The sequence below is a fragment of the Staurois parvus genome, unplaced genomic scaffold, assembly GCF_062004578.1.
Source record: "Staurois parvus isolate SC_StPar_1 unplaced genomic scaffold, SC_StPar_1.0 ptg000218l, whole genome shotgun sequence".
Lineage (NCBI taxonomy): Eukaryota > Metazoa > Chordata > Amphibia > Anura > Ranidae > Staurois > Staurois parvus.
The window spans coordinates 5,892,835-5,918,418 of NW_028318014.1; the positions used below are offsets into that span (position 1 = coordinate 5,892,835).

A 25,584-nucleotide genomic window follows, 5' to 3' on the forward strand; every position below is an offset into this window, starting at 1 on the left:
GATCAAATTCAAAATCCTAACACTAACGCACAAAGCTGTCCACCATACTGCCCCAAACTACATCACGGACCTGATATCCAAGTACCACCCAACACACACTCTCCGCTCCTCACAAGACCTCCTTCACTCTAGTTCCCTCGTCTCCTCCTCCCATGCCCGCCTCCAGGACTTCTCCAGGGCGTCACCCATCCTCTGGAACTCCCTACCCCAATCCATCAGACTATCACCTACTCTCCTATCCTTTAGGCGCACCCTGAAAACCCATCTCTTCAGGGAAGCCTACCCCTCCCCCTGCTAATTGCCGCCCTCCTCCACTTCCTACCAGGCCGCTAACCCAAACCAAAAAAAAGCTGTACATCCAATGCTGGCTCCTGCTGTCTAACAGCGGCTTCTGTCCCCCCCCCCCCCCTCCTTTTCATGGCCTTCCATCCAGGCTGCATACTTGGATAAGGGTCTGGTATGGATTTTGGTGGGGGACCCCACACCATTTTTTTTTTAAATTTGGGTGTGGGGTTCCCCTCAAAATCCATACCTGACCCAAAGGGCCTGGTATGGATTGGGGGGGCCCCCCACACTTTTTTTTTCAACTTTTTATTGCCAGCAATTCTTTTGGTTACTTTGACCTGCTGTTAAGGACGGGTCAGCTGGCATTGACAACCAGATATTCATTGAAAAAAAAACATTGGAAACGAGTTCTTAGGCAGCATTCAGGAGGGTTCAGTGCTTTTTTTATTTGCTGGCAAATCTCTTCCAAAAACACAAAAAACATTTTTTTCCCCCGGCTGCTAGAAGCAAAAGCTTGGAAAATGCTTTTAGTAGACAATAGTGCGAATGGACACATAGATAAAATTTTTTACTTCTTCGGGCAGAAAAAAAGCTCACAAGCTGCTTCTAGGAGCTTAAAAATAGGCTAGTGTGCATGGAGCCTAAACTGGTATGAGCCTCTTTCAGTTCTCATACTGCAGGGCTGGGAGGAAGAAGCCAGTCAGTTCATGTGCTTTTAAAAAGCATGTTGATAGGAGGAGAGAGCGAGAGAGTGATAGAGAGATGAGCTCATCATTATGCTGCTTCTCTTTTCACTGACCAGTCACAGATGGCCTGGGCTCAGAGAAAGTGGATTTAAAGTAGATATCCAGGCTTAACCGAACTAGTCTTAAAAATGCTCCCTCTCCCCTTCTAACACATATGCTGACTAACCTGTGTATGGAAAGATGGATATACTTACCTATTCTCAGCCCGCACCAGTCTGGTCATGACTCCCTGTGATCACGCAACTTTACCAGATCGGGCTGAAAATAGGTAAGTATGTCCATCTTTCTTACACAGGTTAGTCAGCATAGGTGTTATGAGAGGGGAGGGGACAGCTTTAACTGCATTAAGACCTCCCACAGTATAAATACAAAGGCATGTAACAGAATAAACAACCTAAATTTATTGAAGAAATTAGATTTTTTTTATTTGTTTTGGATGTTTTATATTAGAAAGTAGAAAATATATATATTTTTTTGTTTTCTAAAATTTTCAGTCATTTTTTTTTTATATAATAAAAAATACAAAATCTAGTGATGATCAAATACCACCAAAAGAAAACTCCTATATGAGCGAAAAAAATTATATAAATTTAATTTGTGTACGGTGTTACATGACAGCGCAATTTCCAGTTAAAGTAGTGCAGTGTCGAATAGCAAAAAAATGCCCTGGTCATGAAGGCAGTAAAACCTTCCGGAGTTTCAAGAGGAGCTCCAGTCTTCCCCCCCAAAAAAGTCATCAGCTACAAATACTGTATCTGCTGACTTAATGTAAGGATACTTACCTACCAGGGATACAGCGCTGTCCTCACCCGAGCCAATTCTTCAGTCGGCTTTGGGTGCAGGCGCCGGCATCTTAGGTACGGCTTCACTGCCAGTTTCCTACTGCTCATGCATGAGCCATGCTGTGCTTTGTGAATCTGTGAACCTGTGATGTGTCCCTGAAGGCTGTGGGGAGGAAAGGAGGAGGGGCTAAAAATTGACCAGACGTGGGAGAGGGTACCTATCAAAACCCGCTCCCCCTTCCCCCAAAAAAGTGTCAAATGTGGCAGTGGAGGGGGGGGATGCCATTTTGGGTGGAGTTCCTCTTTAAGCTGTTAAGACTAGATAGGTTTAGCCTGGCGCTCTTTATTGATGTTGGCTATCACACTGAGGACATCTAGTGGCTGAAAAAAGTATTGCATAGGAAATCTGAATTAAAAGTGAATATTGCAGCAAAATCCATTTTTTTTAACCTTGGCTTTTATTGGGCTAATTATTTTTATATTTTCAGTTCTGGCTGTAGTTACTAGAATGAACCTACATGATTGGTTTCTTGGAGTGAAGTTAGTATGCACAGCCTTGTGGCCTTCTACTGCTGCTAAATAACATATTGGCATGCTCAGTCGGATGGCTGTGCCAAGGTTGTGCTATACTTTGGATGGTAACAGGAGAACATTCACTGAGCTGATTCCTGTGGTGGTAAATGATCTGATTTAGTCCTGTGCAAACAGCAACGGGAATGGAATCACATTAACCTGATCTTGTGGTGATATCTGATAAAGTTAAAAAACAGCCTAACTGACATTCTTTTCATTCTTCATAACTACATCCATCAGATATTGGTCAGAGCTGTCCTTCAACATACATTTTACATTTAGAAGATGTCAATACAAAGTATGCAAGGGTGTCATGGAATATGGTTATCGATCCATCCCCCTGTGTATGTGAAACAGGCATCTACACACCTCCGCACTCATCTGCGGCAGGATTCTTAGCTAACTGCCATTGCTAATCAGCTGATTTAGAGGCACAGTCTACTCTTTGCAAAATATGTAATAAATGCAGCCACATCAAGAAAATAAAAATATGCATTTGTTAAATGTTTGCATTTGAAGCTTTCAGAACATTTCAGCCATGATCAGTGCATCCCAGGTACAATACACAGGCTTCTGCAGACTGTTCAGCCAGCTGCAGGAGGTATGGACCTACTGTTATGGGGCTGGTGGAGGAAGACAATAAACTGCAAAGATAGGTACATCCATTTGTGCTGGTGAGACCTATGAGATTGATAGTATTGATTTTTAAATGTTGCCAAGTACATTTGTGTTCAAAATGTGTTGAAAAAAGTGAATAAAGCTCAAAATCCTTCTAATAGCTTTTATTTCCATACACACAAATGCATTGGGAACACTACACATTCTATTCCAAATCAAAACATGAAGAAATATATATCAAATTTGTGTTGTTCCTCTAAAAAAAATTGAACAAAAGTGAATATTAGACTGTTCAAAAAAATAGCAGTGTTTGTATTCTTCTTTACAAACTCAAACATTCACTATATAAACTGAAAAATGTTTGAAGATTTTGCTTTCCTTTGAATCACTTAATATTTAGTTGTATAAGCACTGTTTCTGAGAACTGCTGTATATCTGTGTTGCATGGAGTCAACCAACTTCTGGCACCTGTGAACAGGTATTCCAGCACAGGATGATTGGACTACATTCCACAGTTCTTCTCTATTTCTTGGTTTTGCCTCAGAAACTGCATTTTTGATGTCACCCCACAAGTTTTCTATTGGATTAAGATCCAGGGATTGGCCTGGCCACTCCATAACGTCAATCTTGTTGGTCTGGAACCAAGACGTTGCACATTTACTGGTGTGTTTGGGGTCGTTGTCTTGTTGGAACACCCATTTCAAGGGCATTTCCTCTTCAGCATAAGGCAGCATGACCTCTTCAAGTATTCTGATGTATTCAAACTGATCCATGATCCCTGGTATGTGATAAATAGGCCCAACACCGTAGTATGAGAAACATCCCCATATCATGATACTTGCCCAACCATGCTTCACTGTCTTCACAGTGTACTGTGGCTTGAATTCAGTGTTTGGGGGTCGTCTGACAAACTGTCTCCGGCCACTAGACCCAAAAAGAACAATCTTACTTTCATCAGTCCACAAAATGTTGTGCCATTTCTCTTTAGGCCAGTCAATGTACTCTTTGGCAAATTGTAACCTCTTCAGCACATGTCTTTTTTTCAACAGTGGGACTTTGCGGGGGCTTCTTGCAGATAGCTTGGCTTCACATAGGCGTCTTCTAATTGTAACAGTACTCACAGGTAACTTTAGACCTTCTTTGATCTTCCTGGGGCTGATTGTTGGCCGAGTCCTTGCCATTTTGACTATTCTTCTATCCATTCGAATGGTAGTTTTTCGCTTTCTTCCACGTCTTTCAGGTTTTGGTTGCCATTTTAAAGCATTTGCGATCATTTTAGCTGAGCAGCCTATAATTTTTTGCACTTCTTTATATGTTTTCCCCTCTCCAATCAACTTTTTAATCAAGGTACGCTGTTCTTCTGAGCAATGTCTGGAACAACCCATTTTCCTCAGAATTTCAGAGAGAAATGCACTGTAACCAGCATGTACAACATTTGCTGCCTTCCTTCCTTAAATAAGGGCAATAATTGCCACCTGTTTTTCAAAGAATGCATGACCTCACTAATAGAACTCCACACTGCTATTATTTTGAACATGCCCCTTTCAATTAGTGATTCAATTACACAGAATCAGCAGCATGCATGTCATGACTGTTGGATTTCTATTACTCTACTACACCTGCTAGTAAATTATTTGCCATGTAGAAATATCATTTCTACCAAAAACAGTGACTGATCAGGTTAGTGATGTCTGACTGCTATTATTTTGAACACAACTGTATGATCTTAACACATTTTATTCTTATACAAGTATGGAACAGAATAAAGCGTATTTTCAGTTATTTGTACTGTATTGCTATTTATTGTGCTCAAGAAATATATACAGTGTGTATGTATGTTTATATATATATATTTATAATGCCAGGGATGCGTCCCAGATGGGAGATATGTGTCCCCAGTATCTGGGTTGTGGTTCCTTTAAGGGAAGCGAAAAAACATTTGGGAGCATTCAGGGATTCTCATCCCTACAGGGTGAGGGGTTCTGGGGTGATCTAGCAAAAGGGGAATGCTGATTTGCAGTTTTGCCAGGATTAAGTCCTCATATGGGACCCAGAATTCAGAGAGACTTTGGGTGGGAAACCAACCCTAAATATACGTTTTCGGTCCAGTAAGGTTAACCCGCCTGCATGAAAAATCTGAAAAAGGTAGGAAGCAGTGAGCACTGAGTCTGTGAGTGGAGCAGGACACAGCTGTGTGAGGCAGGGACATTAAAGCGGACCTCCACCCAAAAAGGGGAAGCTCCGCTTGTTTGTAACCTCTCCCCCTCCACTGCCACATTTGGCACTTTTTGGGGGGTTGCAGGCGCCTGGTTTTGACTGAGCCGGAAGTTCAGACTCCCTTCAGGTCACTTCACAGGTCACAGAAGACTACGGGACCAATCACAAGGCGCAGCACAACTCGCACATGCACAGCAGGGAAACCGGCTGTGAAGCCACAAGCCTTTGCTTCCTGTTTCCCTTACTTGCAATGCCGATGCCGGTAACCCGGAGGCTAGTGAAGGACTAGCCTGGTTGACAACAGCGCTGGGCCCCTGGACAGGTAAGTGTGCCTATATTAAAAGTCAGCAGCTACAGTATTTGTAGCTGCTGATTTTTAATTTGTTTGGGGGGAGCCTGGAGCTCCTCTTTAAGGCCCATTTCACACTGACGCAGTGCTGGATTGCAGCTAATTCTGTGCACTTCCCACACCGCATCAGAATTACATTCTGTTCATGTGAACCACTCTCGGGTGTCAATGTTAAGTTACACCCCCAAAACGGTTCCTAAAATGCAGTGCGATTCGCTGAATCAGATCGCATGGGAGTGAACACCAATACTATCCGATTCCAGTGCAGAAAAAATAGGGTCCTGCAAAAGGATCTCACGTGATTTGAACAGGAAAGTGGTGTGATTCCTGTCCAAAACAAATGAGGTTTCCCACACCTCATCAGTGTTAATTGGCCCTAAACCCCGTACGGGAAGAGGTTTATGCTGGCAGTGAGCCGTATCCTTGTTTTTGAGCCATAAGTGTATGGACTATTTGTTTATGTTTATGCTGAAGAAGGCTATTTTGTGTTGCCTGTTTTTGGAGGAATAAGGATTGATTGCTTTACTATACAGATGGCTTGTGATTCCAGGATCCCCCATATCGCAATATACACCATATTGCCAAAAGTATTGGGACACTCCTCCAAATCATTGGATTCAGGTGTTCCAATCACCTCCATGGCCACAGGTGTATAAAATCAAGCACCTAGGCATGCAGACGGCTTCTACAAACATTTGTGAAAGAATGGGTCGCTCTCAGGAGCTCAGTGAATTCAAGTGTGGTACTGTGATAGGTTGCCACCTGTGCAATACGTCCATCTATGAAATTTCCTTGCTACTAAATATTCCACGGTCAACTGTTAGTGGTATTGTAACAAAGTGGAAGCAACTGGGAACAACAGCAACTCAGCCATGAAGTGGTAGGCCACGTAAAATGACAGGCGGGGTCAGCGCATGCTGAATCGTACAGTGCGCAGAAGTCGCCAACTGTCTGCAGAGTCAATAGCTAAAGATCTCCAAACTTTGTATAGCCTTCAGATTAGCACAACAACAGTGCATAGAGAGCTTCATGGAATGGGTTTCCATGGCCAAGCAGCTGCATCCATACCTTACATCACCAAATGCAATGCACACCATCAGATGCAGTAGTGTAAAGCACACTGCCAATGGACTCTAGAGCAGTGAAGACATGTTCTCTGGAGTGATGAATCACACTTCTCTGTCTGGCAATCCGATGGACATGTTTGGGTTTGGCGGTTGCCAGGAGAACGGTACTTGTCTGACTGCATTGTGCCAAGTGTAAAGTTTGATGGAGGGATTATGGTGTGGGGTTGTTTTTCAGGGGTTAGTCTTGGCCCCTAATTCCAGTGAAGGGAACTCTTAATGCGTCAGCATACCAAGACATTTTGAACAATTTCATGCTCTCAACTTTGTGAGAGCAGTTTGGGGATAGCCCCTTCCTGTTCCAACATGACTGCGTACCAGTGCACAAAGCAAGGTCCATAAAGACATGGATGAGCGAGTTTGGGGTGAAAGAACTTGACTGGCCTGCACAGAGTCCTGACCTCAACCCGATAGAACACCTTTGGGATGAATAAGAGTGGAGACTGCGAGCCAGGCCTTCTCGTCCGAGATCAGTGCCTGACCTCACAAATGAGCTTCTGGAAGAATGGACAAACATTCCCATAGACACACTCCTATAGCTTGTGGCCAGCCTTCCCAGAAGAGTTGAAGCTGTTATAGCTGCAAAGGGTGGGCCAACTCAATATTGAAGCCTACAGACTAAGACTGGGATGCCATTAGAGTTCATGTGTGTGTAAAGGGAGGCTTCCCAATACTTTCGGCAATATAGTATGCATGTGTGTGTATGTATATACATATATATATAGTATATACATACACAGTGCATATTATATATAAAATCATTATGTATATTATATATTGTTAGTGTGGGACTGCTAATTGAATCTTTTTGCACTTATACTGTCGCACCGACAAGGAAAGCTGTGCCCATTGACCAGCTGGCCACAAGTGACCACAGTGCTGTCTCACCCTTCACTAACTCTTCTGCTGACACCTAAATGACATTTCCACATTTACATGTGCTGCTAGACTTGTGTATGACATTTGCTAAAGTCATAAGCCATCTAAGATGTCATCTGAGGAACTGAATTGCTTCTGTCTGTTAACAGTTTTTCTTTATCATAGTACATAACTGTAATTGTTTATTTTCATACAGTTCATTCTTACAATTACAGAGCTCTGTTGTGAACAGATAAAAAATAGCAGACATTAAAAACATATTTTACTATCCCATACACTCATTGTAGCAAAACAAATTGGGCAAATGCAAGTTGTTAAATTGATATATAGGATGTGCCAGGTTTCTGGATCCATGGAGCCACTTGAATTGCACTTAGCACATTTCTGGGTATTCAGTAACACTGTGAGTGGCAGAATCTTGGTACAAGGTGGGTTTCTCTGTCTGTTAAACTAGTTCACATTTGTGTGGTTTTTCTATTCTATATCTAAACACGTTAGCTTCGGGAAGGATTACATTGTTACGTTATATTAGTTCATTTAGGACTAAGCCATCCTTAAGACAGTCAGATGTGCAGACACCAGCCCCGTTCACATTTAGCATGAGCATAGCCAGGTGATTTAGACCCCATGTACACGGGACACTTCTGAACGATGGAAACTGACTGCTGGAAAATGTAGGTTAAAAAATGTCTGTTTAGCCGCGTTTGCATAACGCGTTTGTGCGCGTTTATGTGCGTTTGTGTTTATAAGCGTTTTTTAAAGATAAGCACAGGAGAACCTCCCAAATGCCCAGAGTGCACTGAAATGTGGTAAATTATTAACTATTTCAGACTGTTTCAGAGAAATACACAGAGTAGAAGCAGAGACAGCGGTATGTGTTAATATCAGCTTAGGTGTGAGTTGCTCATTAACATTTCTTTTGTTTCTAAGGGTGTGATAGGTGTCTGGTGGAGTGAGTCATTAAGGTTACCTGGCAGGGGGTCTGCATGAGGAATTGAGGTGTGAATGGGCATTAACATATCTTTTGTTTCCGAGGGTGGGAGAGGTCTGAGGTGTAAATTTGTAATTACAATGTGAGACAAGCTTGGTAGGAACATCCTGTGTTCAGTGTTTTGTCCATCTGAGTACCTTGAAAACACTTTGCATGCATTTTTCATGATGAAAAAAGGCTCTGGACAGCATTGGGAACTGGAAGAGTTAAAAAAAAATTTCAGACGCAATCGCTTATAAATGCGATCTGCCGCGTTTAGGTGCGTTTATCCACGTTTACAAGTGTTTTGCATTTGAAATGCTGATAAAATCGACTGCTGAACGCAAGTTTTCTGCATTCAAAAAAAACGACTGTAAACTCAATTGCCTGTAAATGACTGTAAACGATGATGTGTACATGGACACATAGGAAAACATTAGGGTGAGTTCAGGAGCTGCTGAAAAAAAAAACGCTGAACAGCTCCTAAACGTGAGTTTACCAGCTGCAGTGTACATTAGCCCTTAGAGGTGTTTTTGGGCTTTTGCATGTGTGTGTAGCAGTTACCTCATTCTCCGCTAGCCAAAGACCTGGTACCTGGAAGAAAACAAGAAGAAGATGCTGGCGAGGGGAGGTGAGTATTTGGGGAAGTTTGTTTCCTTTAAAGCGTTATTAAACCCAAAAGCAAGCATTTATTATATTGCAGCTTACCAATTCTTAGATGTAGCTGTACTAGTTTTCTTTTTTAGGCTTTATTTCCTTTATTTTCACCTGTTGATCCTACCAGTAAGTCTGTTGTTTTTTGCTAGAACAATCTGTCCTGCAGATGTAACAGTTAGAGGGTTGAGACAAACCATTTACCACTGACAAAGGTGCTTGCAAAAGTCAGCTTTTGTTTATTTATGTAAAACCTTTATCCCAAATAGAACAAAACTGTTGCTGTACCTGCTTAAAAAGTGTGAGCTGAGGTTGGCTTCAAATTGTTTAGTAGATCTAAATCTGCTAGTACATCTTACACTCCCCTCTCACCAGACTGACAATGATTTCTGGCTGGATCACCAGGTGAAAATAAAGGAGAAAAAAAATAAAATGAATGCCTCAACATCTAATGATTGGTAAGCTGCTGTATACAGTGCCTTGAAAAAGTATTCATAGCCCTTGAAACTTTCCACGTTTTTGTCATGTTACAACCAAAAACATAAATGTAATTTATTGTAATTTTTTGTGATAGACCAACACAAAGTGGCACATAATTGTGAAGTGGAAGGAAAATGATAAATGTTTTTCAAACTTTAAAAAAAATTTAATATCTGAAAAGTGTGGCGTGCATTTGTATTGAGCCTCCTTTACTCTGATACCCTAACTAAAATCTAGTGGAACCAATTGCCTTCAAAAGTCACCTAATTAGTAAATAGAGTCCACCTGTGTGTAATTTAATCTCAGTATAAATACAGCTGTTCCGTGAAGCCCTCAGAGGTTTGTTAGAGAACATTAGTGAACAAACAGCATCATGAAGGCCAATTAACATACCAGACAGGTTAGGGATAAAGTTGTGGAGAAGTTTAAAGCAGGGTTAGGTTATAAAAAAATATCCCAAGCTTTGCATATCTCATAGAGCACTGTTCTATCTATCATCCGAAAATGGAAAGAGTATGGCACAACTGCAAACCTATCCAGACATGGCCATCCACCTAAACTGACAGGCCGGGCAAGGAAAGCATTAATCAGAGTAGCAGCCAAGAGGCCCATGGTAACTCTGTCTGGAGGAGCTGCAGAAATCCACAGCTCAGGTGGGAGAATCTGTCCACAGGACAACTATTAGTCGTGCACTCCACAAATCTGGCCTTTATGGAAGAGTGGCAAGAAGAAAGCCATTATTGAAAGAAAGCCATAAGAAGTCTCATTTTCAGTTTGCAAGAAACCATGTGGGGGTCACAGCAAACGTTGAAAAAGGTGCTCTGGTCAGACGAGACCAAAATTGAACTTTTTGGCCTAAAAGCAAAACGCTATGTGTTGTGGAACACTCACACTGCACATCACCCTGAACCAGGGGCGGACTGACAACTCATGGGGCCCCCGGGCAATAGGGGTTCATGGGGCCCCTGTGTCCTTGCCCAAACTCAAAAAAGCCTATGAAAAAGGTACCAGGGGCATCTCATGGGGCCCCCTACTGACCCTGGGCCCTTTCCTAATGGCCAGTCCGCCCCTGCCCTGAACACACCATCCCCACTGTGAAACATGGTGGTGGCAGCATCTTGTTCTTTAGCAGGGACAGGGAAGCTGGTCAGAGTTGATGGGAAGATGGATGGAGCCAAATACAGGGCAAGCCTAGAAGAAAACCTGTTAGAGTCTGCAAAAGACTTAAGACTGGGGTGAAGATTCACCTTCCAGCAGGACAACAACCCTAAACATACAGCCGGGGCTACAATGGAATGGTTTAGATCAAAGCATATTCATGTGTTAGAATGGCTTAGCCAAAGTCCAGAACTAAATTCAATTGAGAATCTGTGGCAAGACTTGAAAATTGCTGTTCACAGATGCCCTCCATCCAATCTGACAGAGCTTGAACTATTTAGCAAAGAAGAATGGGCAAAAATGTCACTCTGTAGAGACATACCCAAAAAGACTTGCAGCTGTAATTGCAGCAAAAGGTGGTTCTATAAAGTATGGAATCAGGGGGGCTGAATACAAATGCATGCCACACTTTTCAGATATTTATTTGTAAAAAATGTTGAAAACCATTTATCATTTTCCTTCCACTTCACAATTGTGTGCCACTTTGTGTTGGTCTATCACATAAAATCTCAATATAATACATTGACGTTTTTAGTTGTAACATGACAAAATGTGGAAAATGTCAAGGGGTATGAATACTTGGGGCGGCACATTGGCCTGGTGGTTAGCACGTCTGCCTTGCAGTAAATTATTATTATTATACAGTATTTATATAGCGCCAAAGGGTATGCTCAGCACTGTACAGTAGCAAGGGGGACAGAACATGAGACAAGACAGTAACAATACAATACACAAGGGGTTTGAGGGCCCTGCTCTTTCGTCATGGGTTCGATTCCCAACCATGGTGCCTCCTGCATGGAGTTTGCATGTTCTCCCTGTGCTTGTATGGGTTTCCTCCAGGTGCTCCGGTTTCCTCCCACACTCCAAAGACATGCTGGTAGGTTAATTGGCTCCTGTCTAAATTGTCCTAGTTTCATCCCTGGCCATACGGGATCTCCTGCATGGTAGGGGTTGGGGAAAGACCTGGCAATCTACCCTGTAAAAATAATTGCTAAGAGAATTCATGGAAAAAGTCACTTATGAGTGACAGTCCATGCAATCGCCAAGGGTCGCATACGACTGGATAGATAGATGAATATATGAATATTTTTTTTATGTAGAATCTGAAAATTTCCACTGCAGATTACTTGGCTGAAGACACAAGCATCTCTTCCATACTGTGCTGTGACTTCACATTTAACAGATTCACTTTAAGGAAAGCGGTGTCCCCATGGAAATGACATGGAGATTAGAACCACACCTCTGTGCCCCTGTGCTGCTTCCACATTGTCAGTGCATATTGCTCTTCAGTCTTAAGGCACTTGGTGATCTGGATGGTCACTGGAGCTTCATGTGTGATGGCAACCTTCCCATTCCACAGGAATAGCTGCATGAACTGCCTTGATTCCGTACAGGACCTTATGGCTTCTCTCCACACAGTGGTAAGGTATCATTTGTATTAATATATAGAATTAACAACTATTAGTAGTGCCAAAATATCTTTTATGGATAAGTACAGATTAAATACATTCAGAATAGAGATATTTTATTAGAAATTAATATTAATATTTTTCTTAATTCAGTGTCATTTATATCCAGTGGCACAGCATCAGAAACATGTTATGATCAGTCAATGTTATAGACAGTTATTTGCCATCATTTCTGATATTGTTATATAGATCTGATTTTTTTGTTTTTATTTGTTTCCTGTAATGCAGACAAAATTGATCTTTTGACTAGTTGGAAGTGGCTGTGATTTTGTACTTGAAATGAAAGCCGGGTAATTTGATATACTGTATTTGCATTAGCATTTAGTCATCTCATTTGTGCCAAAAATAAACGGCAGGTGTCACAGGAGCGTGGAACCTTACATTCACATTTTCAGAAATAGAATTTCTCGACTGGAGTATATTTAAAATATTGCAAAGTCACTGTTATCAACAACATTGTATTACAGAACACATACAATATAACTTATATTAACTGTACATAATATAAAATCTACAATATTGGCCACCAGTGTGTATATAATACATCAATGTCCATCATACAGCATCTACTACAGTGACACCAGACTCTGTATTACAGCATCAACTACACTGTTACACAGACTGCATGCTATGTGGAATCTATTGTATTATCATACAGAGAGTAATTTCTACTGTGTCCGGGGCCAGATTAGGAGCTTGGGGGGGGCCGGGACACTTTGGGCTCTTTCACATGATTGGCCGGGAGCAGTAAAAAAGGGGCAGATAGAGCCATGGTTTTAACACCCCATGGCTGCACATCCAAATGCTAACATTACAGCCTGACGGGACTGTTCACGTGCCCAACCTCACCATTTTTTATTTGGGCTGCAGAGCTTGACTAGCAGCACAGGTGGTGAAATGTGCCCATCGATTTCCAAATCCCTCTTGGGATTAAAAAAAAAAAAAAAAAAAACTAGAGGCGGCAGGATCATTTCCTTAACTGCCAACGGCTGCTATACTGCCCTCTGAAAAGCAATCACTTTTCAAAGGGTGGCAAGCATTACCACCAGCTTGAAGAAATATTTCAGGTTTGGTGGGTTCCTCACAGGAAAGGATTTAAAAATACTTCAAATTACAAAATTTACACATTAAAGTCTTTACTGCATACCTTTGAAAATTAGTGTTAAAAAAAGATTAAAGTACAACAAAAAGCAAACCTTTTTTTTTTTAGTTTTGGACAAATAGGAGATGGATTACATAACCCATCCATTTTTACTGTTGTCCGTGCCCCTGTTAGGGAGATTCACCCTCTCTATTTGTCTTGTTTACCAATATCATTGAAAGTAAATGGAAATCCCAACTTTTGGGTTGTCCCCAGAACAAAAATAGTGGGGATGCCTTCCAATAGGGACACTAGTTCCCTTGGCATTCCCAAGGGATTCTATTAATTTGCAGGGATTTCCTCTCACTTCCTCTTGTGGCTATGGGACAGGAAGGGAAATCTCCCCAGTGAGATGCAGATGGAAAAAAAATATTCTGACAGGTGTTATAACCCTCTCTTACTCTATCCAAAATGAACAAAAGGTTTTGCCTATAGTTCTACTTTAAGGAACAATACATTTTAGAATAGTAGAATTTGATAGATAAAAAGGGCAGAAATACAACCTATGGATCTACCACATAAATATATAAAACAGAATATAGACTTTTCTAACTAACTAATTGATAACTATGGAGCTGGTTTACTTTCTCAATGGCAGTCACACATTTTTCAAAATGTGTGACACAATGTCATTATATATTTGTGCATAAGCACACACACAGGCAAAGACTGCCTTCCATAAGGGTGTAAACACTGAAATCGTTAAAAAACCGATAGCATATACCAAAGCAAAAACTTCTGCAGATGATGGCAGGCAAAATAATTTCTCCCAAAATTATTTTTAATAATTAAACTAATTTTAGTATTATATTTTTGTATATGGAAGGAGGGCCTGGGGGTTTTGGTCCTTGTTTCCCTTATAAATGCAGCAATGACTGTGACATAGACTGGGCAGGTAATACACCCCCAATGCAGTGTCATCCAGGCTCTGTGTAGCATCTATTATAGTGTCAAATAGTCTGTGTGATACAATATCGATTACACTGTCTACTGGCTGTGTAAAGTGTGATATCTGTTACATTATTGTATGTGGTACAACATTTGATTACAGTGTCATATAGACATCTATGGCTATATCATATAGACTTTGTGAGGCAACATCTACTATCATTTTATAATCTATATATATATACACACATGCTATATTGCCAAAAGTAATAACATCCAGTACCCAGGCATGCAGGCTGCTTCTACAAACATTTGTGAATGAATGGGTCGCTCTCAGGAGCTCAGTGAATTCAAGCGTGATACTGTGATAGGTAGTCACCTGTGCAATAAGTACATCCCTGACATTTCCTTGCTACTAAATATTCCACGTAACAAAGTGGAAACAACTGGGAACAACAGCAACTCAGCCACAAAGTGGTAGGCCACGTAAAATGACAGAGCAGGGTCAGTGTATGCTGAAGCGCACAGTGCACAGAAGTTGCCAACTGTCTGCAGAGTCAGTAGCTAAAGATCTCCAAACTTTGTATGGCCTTCACATTGGCAAAACAACAGTGCATAGAGAATTTCATTGAATGGGTTTCCATGGCTGAGCAGCTGCATCCAAGCCAAGTGCAATGCAAAGTGTCGGATGCAGTAGTGTAAAGCATGCCGCCACTGGAGCAGTGGAGACCTGTTCTCTGGTATGACAAATCATGCTTCTCTGTCTGGCAATTCGATGGATGTGTCTGGGTTTGACAGTTGCCAGGAGAACGGTACTTGCCTGACTGCATTGTGCCGAATGTAAAGTTTGGTGGAGGGGGGGTTATGGTGTGGGGTCATTTTCAGGGATTGGGCTTGGCCCCTTAGTTCCAGTGAAGGGAACTCTTAAGGTGTCAGCATACCAAGACATTTTGGATAATTTCATGCTCCAAACTTTGTGGGAATGGTTTGGGGATGGCCCATTCCTGTTCCAACATGACTGCGCACCAGTGCATAAGTTCAGTTTTGGGAACATGTTACATGTTCCACCCGTTTTTATGGTGGAACATGTAACATAATTAATTAATAAGTGCTGCGCTCCACTAAATAAATTCAGTTATTTATAAAGTGCAATATGTGCTTAATTTAACCATATATTATATAGTCCACACACAAAATATATATTAGAATAAACAAAATCTGTGAATGATATAAATATCAACCAGTGATTGTGATATATTTAAAACTCTATAATATGAAAAAATAAAAATGAATAAATATGTGTATAAAATTAATATTATTAAAAAAAAGTCCAATAATTAACATAAATCCTTTTTAGTGTCCACTCCGTAAAAATATTTAAACAGGATGTAGTTTTCTTATGCACTCACCTTAATTATAGCCTAACTATAAAATAGGCTAAAACATCTTTTTGTCCTCAATTGGACAGATGAGGCGATTTGCAATGGTAGTTTACTTCCAGGAATGATGAGTTGCAAGATGCAGTAATTCAATTTTTCCACCTGGGGTCTTTTAGGCTTGCTGGTCGCTGTGTCTGATGGTGGAAAAATTGAAAAATTGAATTATGTAAATGAATGGAAAACTGGCTAAAAGATCATATTTAAAGAGTAGTGGTTAATGATTCATACTCTGAATGGTCTAGGGTTGTCAGTGGTGTACCCCAAGGTTCAGTGTTGGGACCCTTACTTTTTAATATATTTATAAACGATATAGGGTCTGAGATTAAAAATCCCATTTCAGTCTTTGCAGATGACACCAAGCTGTGCAGTGAAATATTGCCCTTACAGGATGTCTACAATTTACAAGCCGACCTCAATGCACTGTTTAATTGGGCAACTATGTGGCAAATGAGGTTTAATGTTGATAAATGTACAGTTATGCACTTGGGGGCTAAGAATATGTATGCATCATACATACTAGAGGGGTACAACTGGGGGAATCAATGGTGGAGAAGGATCTGGGGGTTCTGGTAGATCACAAGCTTAATAATGGCATGGAATGCCAAGCTGCGGTTTCTAAAGCGAGCAAAATCCTCTCTTGTATTAAAAGAGGTATAGACTCCAGAGAGAGATATCATAGTACCCCTGTACAAATCATTAGCAAGACCTCATCTGGAATATGTAGTTCAGTTTTGGGCAGCAATTCACAAAAAGAACATTGGGGAACTGGAGAAAGTGCAGAGAAGGGCAACCAAACTGATAAGAGGCATGGAGGAACGCAGCTATGAGGAAAGATTAGAGGAACTGAATTTATTCTCTCTTGAGAATAGGAGATTAAGGGGGGATATGATCTCCATGTATAAATACATCAGTGGGTTATATAGTGAACTCGGTGTAGAGTTATTCACCCTGAGGTCATTACGTAAGACAAGGGGGCACTCTTTACGTCTGGAGGAAAAGAAATTTAATCTCCAAACACAGAAAGGTTTCTTCACAGTGAGAGCTGTGAACATGCGGAATAGACTCTCTCAAGAGTTGGTTCTGGCCAGTTCAGTGCATTGCTTTAAAAAAGGCCTGGATTGTTTCTTGGATACACATAATATAACCGGATACTAACATTTATAGGTAAAGTTGATTCAGTGAATGTCCGATTGCCTCTCGGGGGATCAGGAAGCAATTTTTTCCCCTGCAGGAGCAAATTGGATCATGCTTTGCTGGGTTTTTTTTGCCTTCCTCTGGATCAACTGTGGGTGTACGATTCTAACTTTTTTTTTTTAATGGTTGAACTGGATGGACTTTCGTCTTTTTTCAGCCAGACTAACTATGTAACTATGACATAATTTGCCTAGGCATTGAAGCCAGGAAGTAACTAAAGAAATGTAGAAAGAAAACAGTTTAAACAAGTAAATATGATGTACTCTGCTTTCTATTTACTAATGCTAGCAGGATAAGGATTCAAAATAGTCAATGTTAATTGAGAGAATGAAGTTCTATATTAAGCCCTGGTTCACACATGTGCATTTTGTTTTTTTAATGGTTGAACTGGATGGACTTTTATCTTTTTTCAGCCAGACTAACTATGTAACTATGTAAGTCATCACAATGCTGCCTCACCCTTTACTAACTCTTCTGCTGACATCCTAAATGACATTTCCACATTTACATGTGCTACTAGACTTGTGTATGACATTTGCTAAAGTCATAAGCCATCTAATAGGTCATCTCTCTCTCTCTGTATGTATATGTGTGTGTATATATATATATATATATATATATATATATGTGTGTGTGTGTATATATGTATATATATATATATCTGTGTCACAAAATTTTCAGCATCTACTACAATGACATACGTGTAATAGAGCATTCATTGTAGTCATCACAGGCTGTATGTAATAAAACATCTGTTGCAGTGCAGATTTTATATAATGCAAAATCTGCTTCCGTGTCACACAGGCTGTGTTGGGCATTACAAAGTAGTAAAAAAACGCTGTACTGAGATTTTTCAAGCTGCAGTGTGCAAGAGGCCTTAATGTACAATGACCATGGCCAATGTACAGTAACTCATGGCAGCCAATTGGATATTACTTTTTTTTTTCCTCTTCTGACTGCAGTAAATATAACAGTACTTTGCTTAGTCATTTCATTAATTTCATCGTGCATTGAAATATTGAATTAGCCTGCTTGTATTCTGGATTTGTAAGCCTGAAAAAAAATAAATACATTATTATTATAATACAGGATTTATATAGTGCCAACAATTTGCTCAGCACTTTACAATGTAAAGGGAGACAAAACAGCAACAACATAAATATGTGTTTGGCAACCTGTTGTTTTCAATGGTCGTGGGTCACAAATCTACTGTGCATTGCAGCACGTCATAAAAAAATGTTCAGGTACATTTTTTTTCGTTGATATGCATCAAGGGGCTTCTAAAAGTCAATAGGAGCGAAAGCAAACACAGGCTACATGCATTTTCATGCACTAAGAACCACCCTTGGCAATAGGCCACATTCTTTTGGCCTAGTTACATTTGTAAAATTCAAAGTTCCTCTCATACCTCCCTAGATACAGAGCACAGAATTTGAAGCACATAAATGCATGTAAAAAAAAATGAAAGGTAGGAAGTTAGCCTAAAACTCCCTTAAATAGGAACTATACACATTTCCAGTCCAGCAAGCTGTGATATCCACAAACTACCTTTCTAGGGCTGACATCTTCTTGCTGGCTTCTTATGGTTTCAGGATCTTCTTCTGTGTCTGCCCCCATAACAATCTGCTGGCGGCAGGCATGCGGCCACACTCCCAAGCCGGGCTGTGTGTATACATAGACACACACAGCTTGGCCCGGCCCTGCCCCCTTCTGCCTCCTCATGGGATTTGACCGATAGCAGCAGTAGCCAATGTTTCCCGCTGCTGCCTCTGTACCTTTGAGAGGAGAGATAGAGGGAACTGCAATGCTGGTTTTGGGCACAACGCTGGATCGAAAGAGGAGCCAGGTAAGTATTTAGGGAGTGCTGCGGGATGGGGGGTGGGTGAGGGTTGAGGTGATACTGGAAGGTTTTTTACGTTAATACATAGAATACATTAAGGTAAAAACTATTCTTAAGCCTTTAGAACCACTTCAATATATTAAAATGCTGTTCCGTGTTTTGCAAATCATTGCTTAGTTTTCCAGCCTCTGATATTATTGTTCTGCAGATAGCAGATGGATGTGGAGAATCAGGAATGAGCTCTTCAGATTCCTTCCCTAATCACACACGTGCATTTAGGTAAGGGAGGAAGCCAGGAGTGCTCGCTTGCCTGTCCAACCAATTTCCCCATTGAGTTGAATGGTGGTGTATACTGACGATCTCTTGGCTACAAACAAGTCTATGAAGAGAATATCACTGGACAGGCTGTAAATACCAAAGGAAGCTATGGCATTGCTATTGAGGTAAGTAAACAACTGGAACAGGAGGAAGTGGGGGTTTGAGTGGTTTAACTTTGGCAGGTGGGTGGATTATCGAAAGTTTAGTTAAAGTGTAACGCAACCTTCCCCTCTGGGTGATCTATGTACATTGCAAGGATTTTATCACAGTTTACTGCAGATTACTACCTTTTGTTATTCTGAAGAAAGACATAGTTTGTTTGTCTGTGTCCATGTGGAAAATGAATATAATGGGAGTGGTTTCATAATTATCAATCAGCTACTGTACCTGCAAGGCTCTAATGAGGAAAATTACAGGGTCTACATCCCTTTTAGATGTGATTTCCTATTGGGAGTATCTTACCAAAAATGACATTTTTGTTGCAGGGGATGCCTGAAATTTGACTTGTATCTTAGTGCAGACTTCTGAGAAATCAGTGAGCCAATCACACAAGCAGGAAATTATATTTCTAGGGGGCATTCTGTACATCATCTGTGTACAGAACACCTCCATGTAGCCATATTGGTTTGCATTTTACAGAAAACTACAGATCACTGTGAATCAATGAACTACAAGTACCAAAAGTCTTTGCGGCTGTTGGCTTGTAGTCCTCAGTGAACTACCACAACACTGTTGAGAACTGCGTTAGTTCATGGATTCTTCTGTCAGTGTAAAACTGCCTGTCCATACGATGTGTGGGCAAACAGCTTACCCTGACAGTCTGCAGGAGACCTGCATGGCACCAGCAATCTGCTGATCACTGGTGCAATGCTTTCCAGGCTCCTAAAACAAAAAATAGTAAATGCACATTTTTTACCTGCAAAAAAATGTGCATTTATTACTTTTTGTTAAAAGGTTAACTTATCCTTTAAGCTCTGAACTTTGTTTGGCTTTTGGAAATGGAGACTTTCAGCTAATAAGTACAGGACCTCAAAATGAATCAGAAAAGGAACCTGTTTGTCTTTGTACTGACTGTATATGGGGATTTTTTCCAGGTGTCTTTCCCCTTTAAGGATTCTAATGATCCTCATGCAGATATGGCAGCCAAATACTTCCTCTGTCACCCTGTGATTTAGATTGAGTGTAACGCTCAGGTAATGACAGGTGCAAATGAACTATGGCAAAATGTCAAATTCGAGTTACTATACAAATGAAGCGCATATCTCATGAAAATTCAGAGGGTTTCATTATTGTTTACTCTATGCCTGCCTAGTGCACTTGTAGTTAAAGTCCTATTCTCCTCATTTGGGTGTTCTGTGTTGTCTGTGCAGCTGCGTATGGAAATCTGTGTTTTATCCTGGGTTCCTCTATTACAATGTTTCTGGGTTCTTATATTAAAATGTATCACAATCCAAATAAAAATTAGAGAAGGCAAGGGAAAGTGCTGCATTTTAATTCAAAACTCCTTAAAGGTAAAGCCCCTTTTCCACGAGTGTTCCAATCAGATCTTTTTGGCAGTTTTTTAATGTGATTCTGAATAGAAAGAAGCTCAGTGTTAGTCTATAGGCAGGTTGATGTATAAATTGTGACAGTTGACATACATTTACTTCCGAGTCTATCTAGCTCCAAAAAAAAAAAAAAACTGTACCTACTTACCGTATTTTCAGTCTGCACCAGTCTGGTAATGTGATTGGCTCCCCAGTGCCAGTGTCAGGCTGTAGGTGCTGCAGGGGATAGGAGGGAGTGCTGGCAACCAATGCTATGAGGATGGCTGCCACAGCCTAAATTCTTTAGAATGTTACCAGAGTGTTTTAGTATGTAGCCAATAGAGCTTGGGCCTTTATGGACTACACCGAGTTGCTGGCTTGATGTTAGTATGGATCTGCCGGCAACAGATGGCCCATAAGAATCCTATGGGAGAGTTCACCACTCTCAGACATTACCAGCCATTGTAGAGTGCCTTCTCCTCTTCTCTGACGATGGCACTGGCAGACACAGGAAAGATCATGTGACTTGACCTGAGCAGCCTGAGAATAGGTAAGTGTATACATTTTTCACACAGGTTAGTTAGTATGTTAGATGTTAGGAGAGGGGAGGGAGCATTTTTAAGCACAAGCCTGGAATTCTATGTTCAATGAAAATTTATTGAAACTGATGAAGTAAATAACTCAATTAAAAAGCCATGTTAGCTGCAGCACCACTGTAATGTGGCCTATATTATAGATATCTACTGAAGATCTATGAAGTAAAGAATTAATCTATATGGTCACTGAAGTGGTTTGCTTGTTTCCTCTTTGTGTTGAGCATTTTGACCACAGATTTGATTTTATCATCCAATGACTTCAAACACAACAAACTATGCCATGCAAATATAACTAGTGGTTGCACTTGAGGTGATTTACTGAACCAACATGTCATTTGTACTCAGACAAAATGATGAATTCTATTCAAATGGCCACCTGTAAAAAATAAAGCTGCCATCTTCCTATGTGTGTCTTCAGTGATGCTGAACTCTCATCTAAAGAAAGCATTTTAATGACAGAAAAAATATTTTCTGTTGGTTAATAAAACACATGAGTTTGAACATAGGCATTCCTAAAATGCAAAACTTCACCATCAAAATTCCATGTATTTTATGACTTAATTACCATTACAAGCACATATTTTTGTGTGTATGTCAAGAAATATGGTAAGTCAAATATATAGCTACTTGAACTCTATTAAATAAGCATAGTGCAACCATGGTATGCGTTAATCCATGAAAACCAACTTCTAGATCTAGAACTTCTAGATCAGGGTTTCCCAACCAAGGTTCCATAGAACTCTGGAGTTCCTCCAGAGGTTGCTAGAGTTTTCTTTTAAATTTCTGCCCTCTGACACCTTTGATCTTTTTAACTACCTGTAAGGAGTTGATTCTTCTAAATAACCACAAGTGTAAGGAGCATTCTTCCCACTGTCCATCATATAGTCAATTTTAGCAGGGGTTCCCTGAAATTGGAAACTTATTTCAAGGGTTTCGCTGTGCTGAAAAGGTGCTCTAGATCTTAGTCTCCCATTGTACTCTGAACAAATGTAATCATTTTCTTTACTGTGATATTCCAACTGTAGATACATGGAAGACTATGAGAATTCAGTTGACAGCTGTAGATATACCGAAAGGCAACTAGCATTACTGGATACAGTGAACATTAAACTAAAGGTCTGTTAACACCTGTATGCCTGGAGTAAAGTTAAATTACAGCGCACATTAATACATAGGTTTTAACTTATATTTTTGCAAGTGCATTTCTTACGGTATTACAATTTTCATCTTCGGTGTTGTTCTTATTTAACACCAGTCTGCTAGATTTTTAATACACCAATCTGCCATTTTTATTTCTTTAAAACAAAATGTTCCTTTCTGCAAGCTGAAGTTGTTAAAATGACCCCATACCAATCCACTACAATACTGCTGGTGGGAATAGCTTTTGTTTTAGTGTCTTTTTTTTTTTTACTTACTTACTTTACTTTCTACTTATATCTTGAAGCCCTACCTGTAGTTCTTTTAGGTCAAAATCAAATGACACTGCATGGTACAGGTGAAAGCAGTAATTGAGCTACTGATTCTATCCAGAAAACACAGCAACTGCCAATTCAGAAGGTTATCTCAGTTCACTGCAAAGCAGAGCTCCACCCTTAATGGGGAAGTTCCGCTTTAAGGACTGGTTCCCCACTCCCCGTGAAGGATTGGCACCTTTGGGGAGCGGGAACGCGAAATTGAATGGTGCTCACTTTCACTGCGATCGTCTAGGCAATCGGAAGCAGAAGTTGTCCTCCCCCCGTAGTCTTTTGGGACACATGACAGGTTCCAGAAGACTATGGGACCATTCGCAAAGTGCAGCGCTACTCGTGCATGCGCAGTGGGCACAAGCTGCAAGCTGTCACAGACGGGTGCCCACACTGAAGATGTCGAAGCCAGGAACACAGGTCTGCTGTGCAGGGGGACACCGTGGTATCGAGGGATAGAGTTTCAGCTTTTAAATACAGTGCTGATGGGCACATATTTCATGCTGCTAGTGCACCCAGAGGAAAGATGTAGGTAATAAGGATTTTTGTGCAACTTAATTCATCCGGGGGGGTAACTAGATTTGTTATACCCCACTAAGCTAAAAAAGCTCCAAAATTCATTGCAGTGCAACTGATTAATAAATAAGGATAAACATACATACACCATTTTTTAAAAACACCTTTATTATGCATTGCCTTGAAAAGGTACTCATACCCCTTTTAATTCTCCACATTTTTTCATGTTACAACCAAAAACGTAAATGTATTGTATTGAGATTGTATGTGATAGACCAACACAAAGTGGCACATAATTCTGAAGTGGAAGGAAAATGATGGATGGTTTTCAAAATTTATTACAAATAAATATGTGAAAATTGTGGCGGCATTTGTATTCAGCCCCCCCCCCCCCCCCCCAAGTCAATACTTTGTAGAACCACCTTTAACTGCAATTACAGCTGCAAGTCTTTTGGGGATGTCTCTACCAGCTTTGCACATGTAGAGAGTGACATTTTTGCCCATTCTTCTTCGCAAAACTTATATTTTGATTTCCACTCTCTGAAGGCAGTGGTCACATAGCCCTGGCTTCACAAATGCAACATCACCATTGTCTTCAGGGGATCTCATATATATATATCTGATTGTTTACTTCCAGGTAGGGGGCACACACACACGCCCTGACCCATCTGTGCTGTCACTGGCTGCAGCACATGCCGATTTATGGCTGGTAACCACCATCCGTTGGAGCGGATGACAGGAGAGAGATCTGTGTTGGTAAACAACACAGATCTCTGTACTGACTGCAGGGTTCGGAGATATTCTGTTTTTTGTCTCTGTGCAAAGCAGGGAATAAAAACTGTCACATCCCTTAGTAAAATCAGCACACAGTAAACTCAAGAATAATTAACCTTTAGCCCACAATTAACCCTTAGATTGCCCCAGATGTGACCCCTTCCTATCCAGTGTCTTTATTACTGTGACAGTGCATATTATTAGCAATGATCACTGTATTTGTGTCTGATGATGTCAAGGTCAGTTATTGTCAGATTGCCTGTCACACTATCACAGTCCCGCTATAGGTCGCTGATCGCCGCCATTACTACTATAAAAAAAATAATAATTCCTGTATATATACACGGTAATTTGTAGACACTATAAATTTTACGCAAACCTAATATTATACTCTTATTGGGATTTTTTTTTTACCAAAGACATGTAGCAGAATACATTTTGGCCTAAGTATATGAAGAAATTAAACTTTTTAAATTTTTCATTGGATATGTTTTATAGCAAACATTTTAATTTAAAATTTAAAAAGATATTTTTTTTCAAACATTTTTGGTATTTTTTCATTTATATAATAAAAAATGAAAAACCCAGTGGTGATCAAATGCCACCAAAAGAAAGCTCTAGGTGTGTGAAAAAAATGTATATAAATTTAATTTGTGTACAGTGTTGCATGAGCATGCAGTTGTCGGTTAAAATAGCACAGTGCTAAATAGCAAAAATGGCCTGATCATGAGGGGGGGCAAAGCTTTTCAAGGGGTTAAAGTGGTATTAAACCCAAACAAAAAATGTATTATATTGCAGCTTACCAATCATCAGATGTGGTGGTGGCTGCATCAGTTTTCTTTTATTTGGCTTTTTTCCCTCTGTTTTCACCTGGAGATCTGTCCAGTGACACACCTCCTGTATTAGTGAGACACCACTTTAGAGGAATGAGCCAGGACACAGCAGACAGCAGCATTGTCAGTCTGGGGGTGATGGGAGTGTTAAATGTGTTCGCAGATTTGAATACAAATAATGAATTGAAGCCATATTCCAGCTCACACTTGATAATCAGTTGCAGGAAACAGTTTTTCCTCTTGGGATAAAGGTTTTACATGAATAAATAAAAGCTGATCCTTTTAAATGGGCAGTTTCATCCATGTAAGCTGATATATTCTGTTGAAGAGCTTAAATTTCTGAAGAACAGCAGAAGAAAAAAGCCAAAAAAGAAACTAATGCAGCCAACACATGTTAGAATTGGTAAGCTGCAATATAATAAATGGGTTTGGATTTAATACTGCTTTAATTGCAGTTATTTTCTGATATGTAGATGTTGCTTCTGTAAAAAAAGTCAAGTGTCCTTTCACAAAATGTTTTCTTGTTTTCTCCTACTGTTTGGGAATGTAAGTTTATGCAGCATTGAATATTATTGGAATAAGTTGCTCATAGTTATGCAGTATGCATTACAATCTAACAGGATAAGACAGTTTCATCAGTTACGTGTGTCCTAACTTCACACCTGCTTCTTATTTCACTGCACATAATATTGCCAACAAACCCAGATACATTTTTTTTCAATATACCCACACTGCATATAAATTAGTATTTT

The 25,584-nt window shown here is 40.3% G+C and overlaps 1 protein-coding gene across 6 annotated transcripts in view; it reads left to right on the top strand.

Moving 5' to 3' along the window:
- The window catches only part of MCTP1 (multiple C2 and transmembrane domain containing 1), a 916,692-nt gene that overhangs the window by 110,115 nt on the left and 780,993 nt on the right, over window positions 1-25,584 (top strand). The window contains exon 1 of one of the 6 annotated variants that reach the window (XM_089679156.1): window positions 12,119-12,256. The exons of the other annotated variants lie outside the window; for them this stretch is intronic. Coding sequence (XP_089535282.1) covers window positions 12,149-12,256 — 108 coding nt within the window. The 5' untranslated portion in view covers window positions 12,119-12,148. Of the gene's footprint in view, window positions 1-12,118; window positions 12,257-25,584 lie in introns of those variants that run through there. 6 annotated transcript variants of the gene reach the window in all.